The sequence below is a fragment of the Papio anubis genome, chromosome 17, assembly GCF_008728515.1.
Source record: "Papio anubis isolate 15944 chromosome 17, Panubis1.0, whole genome shotgun sequence".
Taxonomy (NCBI): domain Eukaryota; kingdom Metazoa; phylum Chordata; class Mammalia; order Primates; family Cercopithecidae; genus Papio; species Papio anubis.
The window spans coordinates 32,823,601-32,842,887 of NC_044992.1; the positions used below are offsets into that span (position 1 = coordinate 32,823,601).

At 38.2% G+C, this 19,287-nt stretch overlaps 1 protein-coding gene across 3 annotated transcripts in view; it reads right to left on the reverse strand.

The window, feature by feature from the left end:
• Positions 1-19,287, reverse strand: part of VMP1 (vacuole membrane protein 1) — a 136,688-nt gene that overhangs the window by 98,189 nt on the left and 19,212 nt on the right. For all 3 annotated transcript variants that reach the window (XM_021928255.2, XM_021928256.2, XM_021928257.2), the window contains exons 2-5: positions 15,114-15,215; positions 11,161-11,296; positions 9,250-9,340; positions 7,892-8,002 (exon numbers count right to left, since the gene is read on the reverse strand). In XM_021928255.2, coding sequence (XP_021783947.1) covers positions 7,892-8,002; positions 9,250-9,340; positions 11,161-11,296; positions 15,114-15,189 — 414 coding nt within the window. In that variant the 5' untranslated portion in view covers positions 15,190-15,215. The remainder of the gene's footprint in view (positions 1-7,891; positions 8,003-9,249; positions 9,341-11,160; positions 11,297-15,113; positions 15,216-19,287) is intronic.

The window sequence follows — 19,287 nt, forward strand, 5'->3', positions numbered from 1 at the left end:
ACATGTGTAAACTCATTTTAGGCAAGCATAAATACAGGTAAATAACAGAATACGTCTCCTAGCTTAGTAGAGCCATTTGATGGCTTGGTTTTTGGGTGAAGTTGCTCTACACACATATATTTATCCAGAATAGAAACTGCAAATATAATACAGTATATTGGCTGTATTAGCAATGCCACCTAGTGGCAGCCAAACATAGATATATTTTTTAAAAAGTTCTAGAAGAATGGTTCTTAACATTTCACAGTCTTTGGAGAATCAGATGAACACTATAGGTTCTTTCCTGCTAGAAAAAAATCTTATTTGCAATGATATATAACAAACATAGTGTTTTGGGAAATTAACAGGCCTCCAGAAACCCACTTTTTAACTATTAAAATAAATAGAACAAACCAAGTAACCCAGTAGCCCAACCAACTCTCCATAATACTTGGGCAGAAAAAATTTATTTACTTCCCCTTCATCTCCTCCTTTCTGGTTAGCAACCACTATTCCTGCATAAACAGTATCTTAACTTGTCCCTCTGGGCTAGGTACTTGGTCTCTGCAAATTACTTGATTTACACTTTACTCAAATCAATTTACAAAACTTGATGGTTAGTAATTTTTCCCTGATGATTTTCATTAAATTTAATGATCAAATAAACACTAACTTTTATTTGTAACATTTAAAGAAGTGATGAGGACTTCTAAGACATCTTAATTTCAAGTTATAACCTTTCAGTTATATCTAAAAATATTGCCAGGCATATTGACTCACGCCTGTAATCTCAGCACTTTGGGAGGCTGAGGCGGGTGAATCACCTGAGGCCAGGAGTTCAGGACCAGTTCAAGATTTTGCCAGACCAACATGGCAAAATCCTGTCTCTACTAAAAATACAAAAATTAAGTGGGCGTGGTGGTACACAGCTGTAATTCCAGCTACTTGGGAGGCTGAGGCACTAGAATTGCTCAAACCCGGGAGGCGGTGGTTACCGTGAGCCAAGATCACACCACTGCATTCCAGCCTGGGTGTCAGAGCGAGATGTTGTCTCAATAAATAAATTAAAAAAAAAAAAAATGTAAATGAAATTGTTTACAGATAAACTTAAGATAAATTCTCCATTTTAAAGCCAAACATGCAGGTATCTAATATTTTAGGAAATTTAGTAAGTCTTTTAGGTGACTGGTACACAACCAATTATAATTTACTAAATGATATTTCCAAAAAAGATACCTTCCACACTCTAGGAATCATTCATTCTAAACACAAATTTCAAAAACCTAATTGGGAAATTTTGCCTATTCAGAAAAAAAATTTCATATTTCACTTTTAAGTTATGATTTCCAGTAAAGACAGCCATAATAAATAATGAATTACATTTTTTCTGTCTGTTAAAATTGGTTTCTTTTTCACCACAAACTATTGTCAAAAGGAGGCCCATATGTCTCACCAGACTACTCTCCCAATATGATCATTTATTATCTTTGTTGAGGGTTAGTTATATGGGTATATGGCAGAGGTGCCTATTTCATCGGCACAAAACAGAATACGAGAATGTCACATTTCCCTAAGAGAGGATTATGTTAAGCCTGGAAAATGAAAGTAAGTGTAATTAGGACATCCTAAACACAACTGCATTTCCTACATACAAAAGAAAAGAAATAGTGACCAATAAGGATAAAACTCTGTTGATCACTAATCAGCAAGAAAATGGTATAAGCTTAAAAAAATCTAACCAGAGATTATTTGAAATTGCTTCTATTAAGTAAAAACCCAGATCAAATTTTGAAACTTTTGACTCTGCTTTGCTTCTGGTTTATTTTACTCTTTTCTATAATTGCCAAAGTTCACAAGTAGTTTACACTTATTAATTAAAATTTTTACACTTGCTATTGTTTATTGACTAGCTTGGCTCTTGGGAGGACTAAGTGAGATAATTCATTTAAAGTGATGCTCACAGAGCCTACCACCTAGTAAACATTCAATAAATGTTAGCTGTCTATCAGTCAGGATAGGCTAGATTATGACATAATAACAAACAACACAAAGATCTCAAACAACAGCTATCACTTATGCTCACATTTCATTGGTCAAAGCAAATAATATGGCTGGAGTTCAGTAAGGCACGGATGAAAAATCTTCCCATAGGAATGGGTACCACAAAATGGCCACCAAACATGAGTAAAAATAAAAGAACTGACCAGCTAGTATTAGCATGAGTATGACAATGATGTTTGCCTTTTTTGCTGTTAGTAGTGCTTAACCTCTTGCAAACTGATTTCCACCCCCACCAGTCAATTAAAAAATAAAGACCAGTGATAGCTTTTGTTTTCCTTTTGCTTCTCTGCAAATTAAATTTTATGAATGCTCTTTCTTCTTCATTCTCCCTGTTAAACCCAGGAGATCCTAAATGGAAGTCAGGATCAAAAAGGTCTAAGAACTAAAGGTCACTTGGTTAAATGGAAATGGCATATACTAGATCTCTCTTTAAATTTCTTTTATATTTAACAGATTTCTCCCCAAGCTTCCAAATATTGAATTTCTTTCTTTCCTTCCTTCCTTTTCTTCTTTCTTTCTATCTCTCTCTTTCCTTCTTTCTTTTTTTTTCTGGCAGAGATGGGGTCTCATTATGTTGCCCTGGCAGGTCTTGAACTCCTGGTCTCAAGCAGGGATCCTTCCTTGGCCTCTCAAAGTGCTGAGATTACAGGCATGAGCCACCATGCCCGGCCTTTATTTCTTTTTAAAATATTGCCTTTTTTTTTTTTTTTGAGACGGAATATCGCTCTCGTTGCCCAGGATGGAGTGCAGTGGTGCAATCTTGGCTCACTGCAACCTCCACCTCCCGGGTTCAAGTGATTCTCCTGCCTCAGTCTCCTGAGTAGCTGGGATTACAGGCGCCTGCCACCACGCCCGGCTAATTTCTTGCATTTTTAGTAGAGACTAGTTTCATCATGTTGGCCAGGCTGGTCTCAAACTCCTGACTTCAGGTGATCCACCTGCCTCGGCCTCCCAAAGTGCAGAGATTACAGGTGTGAGCCACCGCACCTGGTCAAATATTGGCTTTCCAGACACTATCATCTGAAACAGTGGGTTTTGGGGGACAAAATCCAACAGATTAATGATTTTAAAAAAATAAAAACCTCAGCAAACTTGGAATAGAGAGGTACTCCCTCAACTTGGTAAATAATATCTACAAAAATCTACAGCTAACATCATACTTAAGGGTGAGAAACTAGAGGCTTTCCCATCAAGGTTGGGAACAAGGCAGTATGGCCCTTTCATGACTCCTCTTCAACATTATTTTGAAAACCTAACCAATGCAATAAGACAAGAAAGGAAATAACATGTATACAGATTGGGAAGGTAGAAAAACCGTTTTTGTTCACAGACGACATAATTATTTACACAGAAAATCCTAAGGAATCATCAAAAAAGTCTTGGAACTATTAAGCAATTACAGCAAGGTTGCAGGATATAAGGTTAGCAAACAACCTTAAACAAGCCAAGTTTTTTCTATATATTAGTAATTAATACTCATGTTCTATCAATAGAGTATATATTAATACTCATGATCTATCAGAAAATAAATATATTTTTATATATTTATAAAATAGCATATATATATAGCAGTTTTTAAAAAAATAATTGCCAAACATGGGAACAAAGAAGATATCCTTCAATAAGTGAATGGATACACAAACTGGTGGTACATCCATACAGTGGAATATTATTAAATAGTGATGAAAGGAAATGAGGTATCAAACCAGAAAAAGACAAGGAAAAACCTTAAATGTATATTGCAAAGTGAAAGAGGTCGGTCAGAAAAGGATCATACCCTGTAATTCCAACTATAGTGTCTTGTGGAAAAGGCAAAACTATAGAAACAGTAAAAATATCAGTGGTTGTGAAAGGTTTGGGGGCAGCTGGGGAAATGAAAAAACAGGTGAAGCACAGGGCATTTTTGAGAAAGTGAAACTATTCTGTATGATACTATAGGTATACACATGACATTATGCATTTGTCAAAACCCATAGACCTGTATAACACAAAGAGCAGATCCCATAAACTATAGGTTTTAGTTAACAATGTATCAGTATTGGTTCCTCAACTGTAACAAATAAATTACAGTAATACAAGATGTTAATAATAGAGGAAACTGTGTGGTGGGGAAAGGTGTATGGCAGTGGTCCCCAACCTTTTTGGCACCAGGAACCACTTTCGTGGAAGACAAGTTTTCCACAGACTTGTGGACGTGGGGGATGGTTTTGGGATGAAACTGTTCCACCTCAGATTATCAGGCATTAGATTCTCATAAGGAGCATGCAACCTAGATCCCTCGTATGCTCAGTTCACAATAAGGTTCAAGCTCCTACGAGAATCCCATGCTGCTGCTGATCTAACAGGAGGTAGAGCTCAGGCAGTAATTCGAGTGATAGGGAGCGGCTGCAAATACAGATGAAACTTCACTTGCTTGCCAGCCCACTGGCTCACCTACTGCTGTGTGGCCTGGTTCCTAACAGGCCAGGGACCAGTACCGGTTTGTGGCCCAGGGACTAGGGACCCTTGGTGAATTGGAACCCTCTGTCTTTTCTGCTCACTTTTTCTGTAAACCTAAAACTACCCTAAACAATAAAGCCTATTATTATTATCATTATTTTTGTTTTTGAGACAGGGTCTCGCTCTGTTTCCCAGGCTAAAGTGCAGTGGTGCAATCATAGTTCACTGTGACCTTGAGCTTCTGAGCTCAAGCAATCCTCCCTCCTTAGCCTCCCAAGGAGCTAGGACCACAGGCACATGCTACCACACCCAGTTAATTTATTTATCTTTTATTTATTTATGTGTTTTTTAGAAACGGGGTCTTGCTAGGTCTGGTCTTGAACCCATGGTCTCAAGCAATCCTCCTGCCTTGGCCTCCCAAAGCACTGGAAGCATAGGAATGAGCCACTGTGCCCAGCTCTAATAATTTTTTGTTTTGTTTTGTTTTGTTTTGTTTTGTAAGCATTCTTAGTCCTTTATAAATTTCCCTTCTCTTTCCATTCAACCACGGGCACCAGCAACCCACCTGGATAAAGTGAAGATCTCATTTAACTTGCAGCACAATTACAGTATACCTTTAAATTTCTCTTTTCACATACTTATAATTAATATGTATTAAATGTCAACAAGTGAACATATAACTGTTTTCTACACAGTTAATGGCATCAAAACCTACCCAGTCACTCAAGTAAAAAACCAATAACTACACAGAAAAATGTTGCAAGATCTCATTTATAGAGATAGAGATGGGAGGAGATGTAGATCAAAGGATACAAAGTAGCCAATATACAGTTGGAATAAGTCAAAAGATCCAATGTACTCTACATACACTATGAGGACTATAGTTAATAACAATGTATTGTATTCAAAGTTTTTGCTAAACTAGTAAATTATAGCTGCTCTTGCCACAGGGAGTTAAAAATGTAAAAATGGTAACTACATGAGATAAAGAATATGTTAATTTTTTCCAAAATAGTAATCATTTTACTATATATATTTATATCTTATAACATCATGTTATATACCTTAAATACACATGAAACATATTAAAACAAAACAAAAGGAAATCCAAGAGTTATCTTTCATTCCTTCTTCCTCCATAATAACCTACCACACTCTTGAATGTACTTCTAAAATTTCTCTCAGATTTGTCCTTTTTCATCTCAAACGTTATTGCCATTCTGAGCAATCTTTTAAAACATCAAAGATCTATACCATATTTTGTCTTCATTTTGCTTGACTTCTCTCTACAAATTCTTTTTATAAATACTCCTTGCTATTCATTCTTCCTATTACCTCCTGAGAAGCTTGTGTCTCTCATAAGGATTATCCTAACTGTTCCTCTTCTCTCCCACCTTCAATCTATCTCCCATACTATAGCCAGGATTATATATTCATAAATTGCAGATCTGGCTGTTTTACATATACTTAATTTTAGGGCATTTAAGAGAATTTTTTTTTTTTTTTGAGACAAGGTCTCACTTTGCCACCCAGTTTGGAGTGCATGCTGCAATCATAGCTCACTGCAGCCCCTATCTCCTGGGCTCAAGCGATCCTCTCGCTTCAGCCTCCTGAGTAGCTGAGACTAACAGTCCTGTGCCACCACACCTGACTAATTTTTGCATTTTTTGTAGAGATGTGTTGCCCAGGCTGGATTCAAACTCCTAGGCTCAAGTGATCAGCCCGCCTTGGCTTTGCAAAATGCTGGAATTACAGGCATGAGCCATAATTTGAATCTCTTTTGACATTCAGCAGAATCTGCTATCTGGGTTGCTTTTCAGAGGCTTCCAAATTAACTAAATGCTGCAAATGAGTTTCTTAATCTGGTTTTCCCAAGGAATATGAGGACAGGTCTAGACACCAACAGAAAAGTATCCTGTAACCTGTAATTCCTTCTTTTCCTCTCTCCCTCAACCTCTACTAGTGAATGTAGTGTTATTCTACTATGAATGCAGTTATTAGAAAAACAGTGATATGGGTTAATTCCCTAGGATTGATGTCCCTGTTTGAGTTAAATCACCAAGCAAACATGAACATAATTCTAAAGTTCCAAGTTTTAAACTCCCATAAACTTGGAGAAATGATATAGATTAATTCCCAAAGCATTCGTCAGATCATTAATTCAGTACCCTTCTGAGGCAAGCAGACAATCATTCCTTAATACTTATCCTAGCTGCTTCAGAAATGAATTCATTATAGCACAGAGATTGCAAGTGCTTGTAGTGATGGATTTTATTCAGCAATGGGTACTGCTTGACACCCTTTCACCTGTTTTTCCCCAATGAAGATCAAACTGCTTTCAAATATGGAAGTGTTTTCAATTTATTATCTAGCGACAGGAACAGCGTGAACAACCAAGGCACATGGGGCACGAAATTTAATGAGGCACTTACTCATCCATTCTGTATCTGCATGACCCTGAAAGTGCCTATTTATATTTTGTGCCCTCAGTATCTAACTCAACCTCTCCCTAGTTCTAGCTCTGACATTATTCCAGTATATTTGTGAATGTTCAAAGGAAAATTGATCTTCATTCTCTCTTATTTCAACTAGCAAAAGAATATTATTCAGAAGGGGCACTTTTTTTTTTTTCTGAGACAGAGTCTTGCTCTGCTACCCAGGCTGGAGTGCAGTGGTGCGATCTTGGCTCACTGCAAGCTCCGCCTCCCGGGTTCACGCCATTCTCCTGCCTCAGCCTCCCGAGTAGCTGGGACTACAGGTACCCGCCACCACGTCCAGTTAATTTTTTGTATTTTTAGTAGAGACAGGGTTTCACCGTGTTAGCCAGGATGGTCTCGACCTCCTGACCTCATGATCCGCCCGCTTCAGCCTCCCAAAGTGCTGGGATTACAGGCGTGAGCCACCGCGCCCAGCCTAGAAGGGGCACTTTTTATACTTTGGTTCAAAGGGCTTAAGAAAGCATTTAGTTCTACATGTTAATACTCCATCAATTACATTCAATAAGAATACCAAAATAAATATCCAAGTGTGTATATGATGTTAGAAGATGTAAGGGAAGACATCATTTCTCACATGGAATTTTGTATATTTAAATGGACTTCATTTATTAAAATAACAATTGCTTAAGCAATTAAATCTAGAAGGAAAAGAAAAACCTTCCAGGCTAAACTAATTTAAATAAACAACCTTATCTGCTTAACTGGGGTTTTCTCTTTACTTTTTAAATACTAACCCCAAAGGAAAAACAAAACAGAACTCTAAGTCAAACTTAAAGCACTGATTGGAGGATCAGAATGCTTACAAAACACAAAGGTAATTAAAACAAATCTTAGAATTTTTACTTCTGAAGTAAAAGCACGAATAAAAAGATAGGAAATCTCATTTTTGCTTATTAAAATAAAATTATTCTTACCAGGTAAAGCAGAAAGGTGTGCAGCCCTGTTCCAAGCCCAACAGAAGACAAAATTCCTAAGCCTATCCAGTAGGCATACAAAAGAAACTGTTTCTCTATACGTTGCACATACTGAAAAAAAGGGATGAGGTGAAAAACGTGAATTCTCTATACAGAAATGCGGTATTTATAAACTATCATCAAAATTAAATAAACCAACTAAAATAAGTTTCAAATAGGAAAAAACTAATACAATTAAAAACCCTCAGGCCTAATTTGTTTAATATACAATGGCAAAGATGACAAAAAGATTCATCTAACTGGAATAAAGGTCTTATTTCTAAACCTTTAATAAAAGCTTTGTCTCTAAACCTTTAAAGTCCTACTATTTACAGGACACAGGAAAAAGTAAATTATGAATAAGATAATTTGAGGATATTTTAGATATATTTAAAATAAACGCTTTTAGAACTATAAAAACTTCTCTGTGATTGGCAGTACACTGTTTTAAAATACCATTCTAGAGCCATTTCTGTGACTGGCAGTAAACTGCTTTAAAATACCATTCTAGAACCATTTCCTGTTAAAATACATTAATGTTTTGCTATTTTAACAAAAGAGGTTAACAAAGCATTCCATTTTCCCATCAATAATGTTGTACTTGTAGATTACAGGCAAATGAACCTGTCTTTTTATACAAATAAAACGTAATCATCAACTTTGGATGAGAGGCCTCCCTATTTGGATGGGTCACAAAAATATGTTAGAGAAAATAAGAAAACTTTGGCAGTGATTAACGGATTCATGCTGCTGTAACTGAAAACCTTCAAGAAAGTTACATTTAAGTCTTTGAAGGCAGGGCCAGGCAGAGTGGCCTGTAATCCCAGCATTTTTGGAGGCCAAGGCAGGCAGATCACTTGAGGTCAGGAGTTTGAGACCAGCCTGGCCTACATGGTGAAACCCCATCTCTACGAAAGTACAAAAAAAATTAGCTGGGTGTGGTGGCGGGCGCCTGTAATCCCAGCTACTTGGGAGGCTATGGCAGGAGAATCGCTTGAACCCAGGAGGCAGAGGTTGCAGTGAGCTTATATCGCGCCTCTGCGCTCCAGCCTGGGTGACAGAGCGAGACTCTGTCTTAAAAAAAAAAAAAATCTTTGAAGGTAAAAGGAATCACATACACCAAATATAAATGCTCAGCAGCCATAAAACATCACAAGAATATTTTTAGTGCATGCCTTTAAAAGTAAAACGTTTGAGATACTAGTTACGAGATAATGTTGAGGGTAGAAATTCTATAAAACCCACATTCATCCCATTTGAAACTGGGATTAGAGAATTAGAATGTGCAAGACTAGAAACAGAACTGCTTGACCTCTCACCTGTTGATGCGCTCCTTCAACATAATACGTAGCTATAAGCACAGCAAGCAGCAGTAAAAAAGACACCACAATGCTTTGACGATGCCATAATCTTAAAAACAAATAAAAAAAAAGAAATATCTCACAGTCTCACTTTCAGCATTCATCATTCTCAAAACAATTTCTTGCTGAAGCAGTTAGGTTACCTAGCTCAGCCGGGCTGAGCTCTTTTCCTTAAACATCATGGCCTCTTGAGGAACAGAAGGGGGTCAAGGGAAGACACATAGGCAGAGAACCCAAGTTCTTATCATAAACCCATTGTAGCCTTTTCCTTACCCAAAGCCTGATCTTACTAAACCTCAACTTATAATATGGAGAAGCATTATAGTATAATAGAAAAAGCACTGGCCTTCAAGTCAGAGGACCTGGGTCAGAGACCCTTCATGTTGCACTTTGGGCCAGACACTTAACCAATCTGATTCTGTTTCTTGTTTTTAAAATCTTTATTTACTTATTTTTATTTATTTTTTTGAGACAGAGTCTCACTCTGTTGCCCAGGCTGGAGTGCAGTGGTGTGACCTCAGCTCACTGCAAGCTCTGCCTCCTGGGTTCAAGCTATTCTCCTACCTCAGCCTCCCAAGTTGCTAGAACTACAGGCACGCACTACCATGCCCAGATAATTTTTGTATTTTTAGTAGAGACGGGGTTTCACTATGCTGGCTAGGCTGGTCTCGAACTCCTGTCTTAGTGATCCACCTGCTTTGGCCCCTCAAAGTGCTAGGATTACAGCCGTGAGACATCACGCCCGGCCTTTGTTTCTTTTTTTCAGAGACAGGGTCTTGCTCTGTCACCCAGGCTGGAGTGCAGTGGCGTGATCTTGGCTCACTTCAACCTCCTGGGTTCAAATGATTCTCCTGCCTCAGCCTCCTGAGTAGCTGGGATTACAGGCGTGCACTACCACGATGGGCTAACTTTTTTCTTTTTTTTTTTTTTGAGACAGTCTCGCTCTGTTGCCCAGGCTGGAGTGCAGTGGTGCGATCTCAGTTCACTGCCACCTCTGCCTCCCACATTCAAGTGATCCTCCTGCCTCAGCCTCCTGAGTAGCTGGGACTACAGGCACATGCCACCATGCCTGGCTAATTTTTGTATTTTTAGTAGAGATGGGATTTCACCATGTTGGCCAGGCTGGTCTCGAACTACTGACCTCAGGTGATCCACCCACCTCGGCCTCCCAAAGTGCTGGGATTATAGGCATGAGCTACCACTCCTGGCCTAAAATGTTTATAATGATATACTTGTTTTACATTCTTTATCGAGTTGCCCTAAGGATCAAAATCAGCTGAAAATGTTACAAAATACTTTATAAACTCTTAGTACAATAAAAATGTTAAGATAATAGTACAGATAATAACTTGGAAGGGCATGCAAGAAGATAAGGCATGTAAAAGTTCTACTTGTTCTTTATGGTACTTGGAACAGGGCTTACAAGTGCTAAATTTAAAGACAGAACACATTTCCATGGCAGAGTCCTTTTTCATTGGCTCAAACTATCAGTAAAACTGCCACGTATACTGAACCTTGTCCTGCTAAACAATCAGTGTATCTAAATTACACAGGCCTGATTTCTCCTGACGGTAAAATCAGGAGAGAAAATAAAAATCGTATTTTTCAGCGCTCTCCATTGCAGATTCAACATGAAAACACAGTAGAAAACTGTGATAATCCAGTAAGCAAACAGCAAATAGCAATGTCTTTCCCTAATCTATTTTTCTTCAACAAAAAGAAGGAAGAATAAATATGTTCCTATGGTAATATTCTAAAGGTAATTAATCTATTTTGATGCAGTAGAGGGCAGAAAGTAAAAGATTACTGATGATTTTTTAAATGAGTAAATGAGGTGTATGCAAAAGGCAGTGGGAGAAGACCCTTTACTTTGAGGTCCATTCCTTCAAGATTACAAGGATTTCCAGAGAAAAATACTGCAAGGTAATCAGTGGCTGTCTCCACAGGACAATATTCTGCCTTTCTTCCCGCTCCCGCCTCTTCTTTTCGTTCACTGAAGAGGGGTCTGAAAAGCAATAGTGCAGAGATTAAAACAGAATTTCTAACATTTATGCTTATTCTCTTCAATCACTTTAGATGAAAAGAGTTTTGTTTATTTCCCAAATAACAACTAACAGCAAGCCCTAGAGTCTTATGAAATGGCAACTGGTAGTACCTATAATCTCAGCACTTTGGGAGGCTGAGGAGGGAGGATCACTTGAGGTCAGTAGTTCAAGACCAGCCTGGCTAACATGGTGAAACTCCGTCTCTACTAATAATACAAAAATTAGCAGGGCATGGTGGTATGCGCCTGTAATCCCAGCTACTAGGGAATCTGAAGCACAAGAATCCCTTGAACCTGGGAGGCAGAGGTTGCAGCGAACTGAGAGTGTGCCACTGCAGATCAGCCTGGGTGACAGAATGAGACTCTGGTCTCAAAAAAAAAAAAAAAAAAAGCCACTAGTCCATACTCAGCATGGAAAGGAGATGAATGACAGTAGTTCCCCCTTATCTACAGTTTCAGTAACACATGGTCAACTATGGTCTGAAAATATTACATGGAAAATTCTGAAAATAAGCAATTCGTAAATTTTATTGTTTTAAATTTATTTTTATTTTTTTTAAGAGACAAGGTCTCCATTCTTTTGCCCAGGCTGGAATGCAGTGGCATAATCACAGCTCACTTTAATCTCCAACTCCTGGGGTCAAGTGATCCTCCCACCTCAGCCTCCCAAGTAGCTACGACTACAGGTGTGTACCACCACACTCAGCTAATATTTTTGGTTTTTGTGGAGACGCAGTCTCACTACTTTGCCTGGGCTCATCTGAAACTCCTAGCCTCAAATGATCCTCCCACTTTGGCCTCCCAAAGTGCTGGAATTACAGGTGTGAGCTACTGCAGCCAAGCCCCTAAGTTTTACATTGTATCTGTTCTGAGTAGTGTAATAAAATCTCACCAGTCCTGCTCCATCCAGCCCAAGACCTGATACATCCCTTTATTTAGTACATCCGCGCTGTATATGTTACCCCATTACTATATACAGAACAACACAGTGTTTTTCCTATATCCACTAGGGGTCATGAAATGTATCCCTCATGGATAAGGGGGGCTACTATATTATAGTTGCCATTTCTTAAGGAGTGTTACCTAGAGAATAACTGAGGCAAAACCAACTCCCTGCCTTGATAAACATCAGAACCTTCTGTAGAGGATGTCCTAAAGAAATGGTACTGAAAATTCCAGCAGTTGAATTTGGGATAGAGCTATAGATTTGGGGAAAATTAATGAAATAAGTCTAAATTGGTCCACCTTCTATGAAGGGCATTCTATCAACCTAGGATCATATTACAGAACAAAGTGGTTTAGATCACAAAATGCTGAGGCAAACTAGTTGGTTCTAAACCTGGCTCTGCCTTCTACTAGTAATTTGATCTTGGGCAAGTTAGTTAATACTTTTGTGTCTCAGTTTTCTCTTCTGTAAAATGGGGATCACAATAGTACTTGTGTACACAAAGTACACAAAAGTACTGAAAATAGTACTTTTCAGGATCATTGTAAGGATTAAATGAGATCATATATGTAAAGTTCTCAGAAGAGTTTAACACTTAGTAAGTGTCCCATTAAAGTTAGCTATTAATTGTCACCATCCATTGAAATTACAAAATGCTTTTTTTTATGAGACAGGGTCTCATTCTATTGCCCAGGCTGGGGTGCAGTGGCAGCACGATCTTGGCTCACTGCAACCTCCACCTCCCTGGTTAAAGCCGTTCTCCTGCCTGAGCTTCCCGAGTAGCTGGGATCACAGGCATCTGCCACCACGCCCGGCTAGTTTTTTTGGTATTTTCAGTAGAGATGAGGTTTCACCATGTTGGCCAGGCTGGTTTCAAACTCCTGACCTCAAGTGATCCGCCCATCTTGGTCTCCCAAAGTGCTGGGATTACAGGTGTGAGCCACCATGCCCGGCACAAAATGCATATACACTGTAAATTGGTAATTCCATTTCTAGGAATGATTAGGTATAAGGTGAAATGACTTGCACAACTTTATTCACCGCAGCATTATTTGTACTAGCAAAAAATAATCAATAAGTTATATATTACCAATAGAGGACAGAAGAGTGATTAAAGTATGGCACACTCATTAAATGGAAAGAAAAACTAAGCAGCCATAATAAAGAATATTTTTTTTTTTTTGAGACAGGGTCTTGCTCTGTCGCCCAGCCTGGAGTGCAGTGGTGTGATCACAGCTCACTGCAGCCTTGTGGGCTCAAGCGATCCTCTCACCTTAGTCTTTCCAGTAGCTAGCTAGAACTTCAGGTGCATACGATCACATCCAGCAAATTTTAAAAATATTTTGTAGAGATGAGGTTTCCCTGTGTTGCCCTGGCTGGTGTCAAACTCCTGGGCTCAAGAGATCCTCCCGCCTTGGCCTCCCAAAGTGTTGGGATTATAGGCGTGAATCACCATGCCCAGCCTAAGAATAAGTTTTTCATGTACAGTTACAGCACAATCTCTAAAATGTTAAGTAAAAAATACATGGTACAAAAGAGTAAGTGTGACCTGCTAATGTTAATTTTAAATTCCAACGGGGTGAGCAGTAGAGGAAGAATATACAAACATATGTGCTCACTAAAAGGAAAGAAAAAAATAGCACACAAAAGCTCCTAATGGGAAGACACTATGATGTATGCAATGCCCATCTCGGAATCCTGAAACTCTTGGTGAAATTGCCAAGTTTACTGATTACCAAAGTAACCCAAAAGGCAGATCAGTGCTGCAAAATGTCGTCCGCAAGGCAATACGGTGATTAAAACAAACAAATGAGGCTGGGCGCAGTGGCTCATGCCTGTAATCCCAGCACTTTGGGAGGCCAAGGCGGGCGGACCACCTGAGGTCAGGAGTTCAAGACCACCCTGGCCAACATGGTGAAACACCATCTCTACTAAAAATACAAAAATTGGCTGGGCGTGGTGGCACATGCCTTTAATTCCAGTTACTCAGGAGGCTGAGGCAGGAGAATTGCTTGAACCTGGGAGGCAGAGGTTGCAGTGAGCCGAGATCGCGCCATTGCACTCCAGCCTGGTGACAGAGCAAGACTCCGTCTCAAAAAAACAAATAAACAAATGAAAACTACTATTTCAGATAGCTTGCACTTCCTCTAAAAGAGGAGAATTGCTGTGAAAATACTGCCACACTAGAGTATTATTTGCAATGTGTTTGAGATGTCAAACAATTCAAAAGCTAAAAAAACAACAGCATGATTACTAGAAAAGAAAAACTTTTCTTTCATTTTCCTTTAAATGCATGAAGGAAGGTTTCTACTTAAATCATCCATATTAATAAAGGTCATCATTTTCAGGGTAACTGTATAAACAGGATTCAAATACACTGAAATTTACCACAAATTCCAATCTGGCTAAAATACAAGTTTATTCATCTCAAACTATAATTTTAAAATGAATTTTTAAATGATATTCACATTCTAACTTTTTTGATAACGGTATACTTAAGAACAGTGTAGTAAGTTTATAATCTACTTCTAGAATTACAAAATAGCACAATAAAATTGAGCACTGAGCAAAGCCAAATAAACACTGACCATACCATAAGATTAACAAGTAATCTTGCACCTGGAACACTGTTTATGTGATTGTAGCCAGGCTGCTTCTGCCATCACTGTGAAAAATCACCTTACAGGCCCTGACTGACCCATAATTTAATTTACTAAGAAGAAATTAATATAAGATTAAAAATACAAGAAGTAATATATCTCTATTTTATCCCAATGAAAACTATATCATTTAAACCCATAGCACTCCTCCCTCCAAACCATCAAAATTTACCTGTGAAATTTCCATTATGTTGTTCCTTGTTCATTGCTACACGTCTCTGGTCACAATTTTTTCCATTCTCTGCCATTTCATAGATCAGTAACTCTTGAGGAGCTAATACAGCAAAATAAAATCCAGCAATACGTTACAAACTTCTGCTGTGTAGCCATGACTGAATAAAACTGAATACAGGAATAACATCACAGTAATAACCCACATGATATGTATGATGTGTTTACACTTTTTTTCTTTTATAACCAAACTTTGAACAATTTATATAGATATTCCAATACAAATAGTAAAAATATAAAAGCCATATAGTTGTAAACCTTTTCCTAGTAGTTATTTCAGGGATTTTCCAGATTGAAATTTGGAGGTAATTTGTCCACAGAAGGAGGATATCAAGCACTAGCACCTCCAAATGTTAACACACTAGAAGGTCTAACATCTTTCTAATTTACAATTTAATATCATACTACTATGTACTCAGAATTAATCTTATCATTTTTACCTTTTTCTTTCATATTTCCTTTAACATTATTATATATAAATAGAATATACTACGAAAGATGCTGCAAATGTTGATACATAAATCTAAGATCACAGACCAGTTTTATTTAGGAAACAATTCTACTGAATAAAATGATATGGGCCAAAAAAAATTTTTTTTTGAAATGTTTAAGATAGTTAAATGTACTTTATAACATGCTTCATACTACAGATATCAGTGCTTCTACTTTAAATCACTGTAATACAACATATAAAAACCAGATTGCCTGTGATTGTATCATTCTGCAGGTGTTAGTAAAGCAAAACTTTCACTCAAAAAGTACATCACTTCAATAAAAGGCTAAAATGCTGAATAAAAGGCTAAAATGCTGAGTCCTTAACACAGTATTAAAACTTGCCCAGACACTTATAAAAAGACAACTGGGGCCAGGTGCGGTGGCTCATGCCTATAATCCTAGCGTTTTGGGAGACCAAGGTGGGGTGATCACTTGAGGTCAGGAGTTTGAGGCCAGTCTGGGCTACACAGTGAAATCCCATCTCTATATACGATAAATAAAATAGCCAGGAGTGATGACCCATGCCTGTAGTTCTAGTTGCTCAGGAGGCTGAGGTGGGAGGATTGCTTGGGCTCAGGGGTTCAAGGCTACAGTGAGGTATGACTGTGCCACTGCATTACAGCCTGGGCAAGAGGGAGACCCTGCTTAAAAAAAAAAGAAAAGAAAAAAGAAAGTGAAAATAAATACAACCCACAGGGGAAAGTATTCACAAATCACACATATTTCATAAAATGCATGTACCTGGACTGCAAACTCTTACAACTCAGTAATAAAAAGCAAATAATCCAATTAATAAACAGAGAGGAGCTGCACAGATATTTCTCCAAAGATAAACAAATTGTTAATAAGTACATAAAAAGATGTCTAACATCTTCAGCCATCAAGGAAATGCAAATTAAACCACAATGAGATACAATCTCATACCTGTTAGCATGGTTATAGTAAAAAAGACAGATAATAGGCTGGGTGCGGTGGCTCATGCCTGTAATCCCAGCACTTTGGGAGGCCAAGGCAGGCGGATCATGAGGTCAGGAGTTCAAGACCAGCCTGCCCAACATGGCGAAACCCTGTCTCTACTAAAAATATAAAAATTAGCCAGGTGTAGTGATGAGGACCTGTAATCCCAGCTACTCGGGAGGCTGAGGCAAGAGAATCGCTTGAACCCCGGAGGTGGAGGTTGCAGTGAGCCAAGATTGTGCCATTGTACTCCAGCCTAGGCGACAACAGCAAGACTCTGTCTCAAAAAAAAAAAAAAAAGACAGATAATAATTAACAACAAGAGTTAGTGAGGATGTGGAGAAATCGGAACTGCTGGAAGGAATGCAAAAGAGTTCAGCTGCTTTGGAAAACAATCTGTCAGCTCCTCCAAAGGTAAAACACAGTTATCATATGACTCAGCAATTCAGGAATGTTCATAGTGACACTGTCAACAGACAAAAGGTGTTTATTTTTATTTTTATTTTTTTTGAGATGGAGTCTCACTCTGTTGCCCAGGCTGGAGTGCTGTGGCGTGATCTCGGTTCACTGCAACCTCTGCTCCTGAGTTCAAGTGGTTCTCCTGCCTCAGTCTCCCAAGTAACTGGGATTACAGGTGCCCGCCACCATGCCTGGCTAATTTTTGTATTTTTAGTAGAGACAGGGTTTCACCATGTTGGTCAGGCTGGTCTTGAACTCCTGACCTTGTGATCCACCTGCCTCAGCCTCCCAAAGTTCTGGGATTACAGGCATGAGTCACCGCACCCAGCCTATAACCCAAATGTCTTATGAACTGATGAATGGATATATGAAATATGGTATATAGTATATCCAAACAATGAAATATTAATCAGCCATAAAAAGAAATAAAGTAGTAATACATACTACTGCATCAATGGAGTCTGAAAATATGCTAAGTGAAAGAAGTCAGTCACAAAAAACTACATGTTATGATTCCCATTTATATGAAATTTCCAGAATATGCATATCCATAACAACAGAAAGTAGCAAATTAGCTAGAGAAAGATGGGGAGTAGCTGCCAATGAGTTGTGAGTTTCTTTCTGGGGGGATAATGTTCTAAAATTGTTCTGATAGTTGCATAGATGTGAACATACTGTTTAAATGGGTGAATTATATGATATGTGAATTATGTTTCAATAAAGCTGTTTAAGAACAGTTACCAGCAGGAACTATCTGAACTTCCAAATATGTTGTGAATACATATGAATAATATATTCATAGAAAAAGAATGGTATAATGTTCTACAAATCTCATTTATTCATTCATTCATTTAGTTATGTTGCCCAGGCTGGTCTCGAACTCCTGGCCTGAAGTGATCCTCCTGCCTCGGCTTCCCAAAGTGGTAGGATTCCAGGCATAAGCCACTACCCTGGCTTGTCTATATTTAATAGAAGACCCAAGAGTATTAGGAGTATTCTCATGGCCAAATGGCAAAAATTTTTATATTTTATGAGCAGATTTAGTGACAGTTTAGAATTCAAAGTCAGATATATGAGTTAGGGGGTTATATTATTAAGAAAGAAAACTCATGAAATCACTTGATAAGGTCTGTTTACCCATTCACTCAAAAAATACTAACTGAACACTCTGTATGTGCCAAGAGTCATGCTAGATTTATATTTAGCTGATCAGAATATGATATGGTTACGAGTCCAATCTTCCTGTAGTTTGATAGCTGGTGCTAATTTATTCCTTGACTAAACTATAATTATTGTAAATATTTTCAAACTTTATGCCTCATAAAGGAAAACAAGTAAAAGACTACAAAAATGACGGAAAAAAAAGCACACATTCATCTGTGTAATATTCTCCTTTTTAAGATACAATCCATTTGTGGATACCTTTGTTTTGTTGTCTTCAATGCTGAATAAGCAAATAAACATATCAAGAAATAAAATAAAGGTTTCTATTAGTATAAATATCCTTAAGTAGACAATCATAAGATTTAAAGTCTGAAAAATCTGGATTTGATCCCAGATTTGCCACTAACTAGCTGTGTGATCTTAAGCAAAGTTTCATTTTCTTTAGGCCGTGATTTTTTGGATTCACAAAATGAGGACAATAATTGCCGCTTTCAAATGATTGATGTGTAGATGAAATAATCTATGTATGCATATATATGTTTGTTGATATGCATGCATGTGTGACTATAAATGCCAATACATCAAAAGGGTAGGAGGTAATAAACCTACAAAATGCCTAAACTAGAAAAACAACTTCACGGCACATGCCTCATTGTTACCGTATCAGTGATGCCAGTGTTGTTCGTTCAGCTCTCATTTTAAAAGTTCTTGGGTTGCCAATAGGCACTGAGGATACAAATATGAATAGGATAAGGAGGTCCCTGTCCTCAAGAGGATCACAGTCTGGTAAAGAAGCCAAATGAACACAAGAAATCAATTATAACAGAATGGGATGAAATAGGCATTTAAATAAAATTAGATGAAAAGACAATGTTTTAGTCAGGTCTTAAGAGTCTAACAGGGCCGGGCACGATGGCTCACGCCTGTAATCCCAACACTTTGGGAGGCCCAGGTGGGCGGATCACAAGGTCAGGAGATCGAGACCATCCTGGCTAACATGGCGAAACCCCGTCTCTACTAAAAATACAAAAAAATATCCG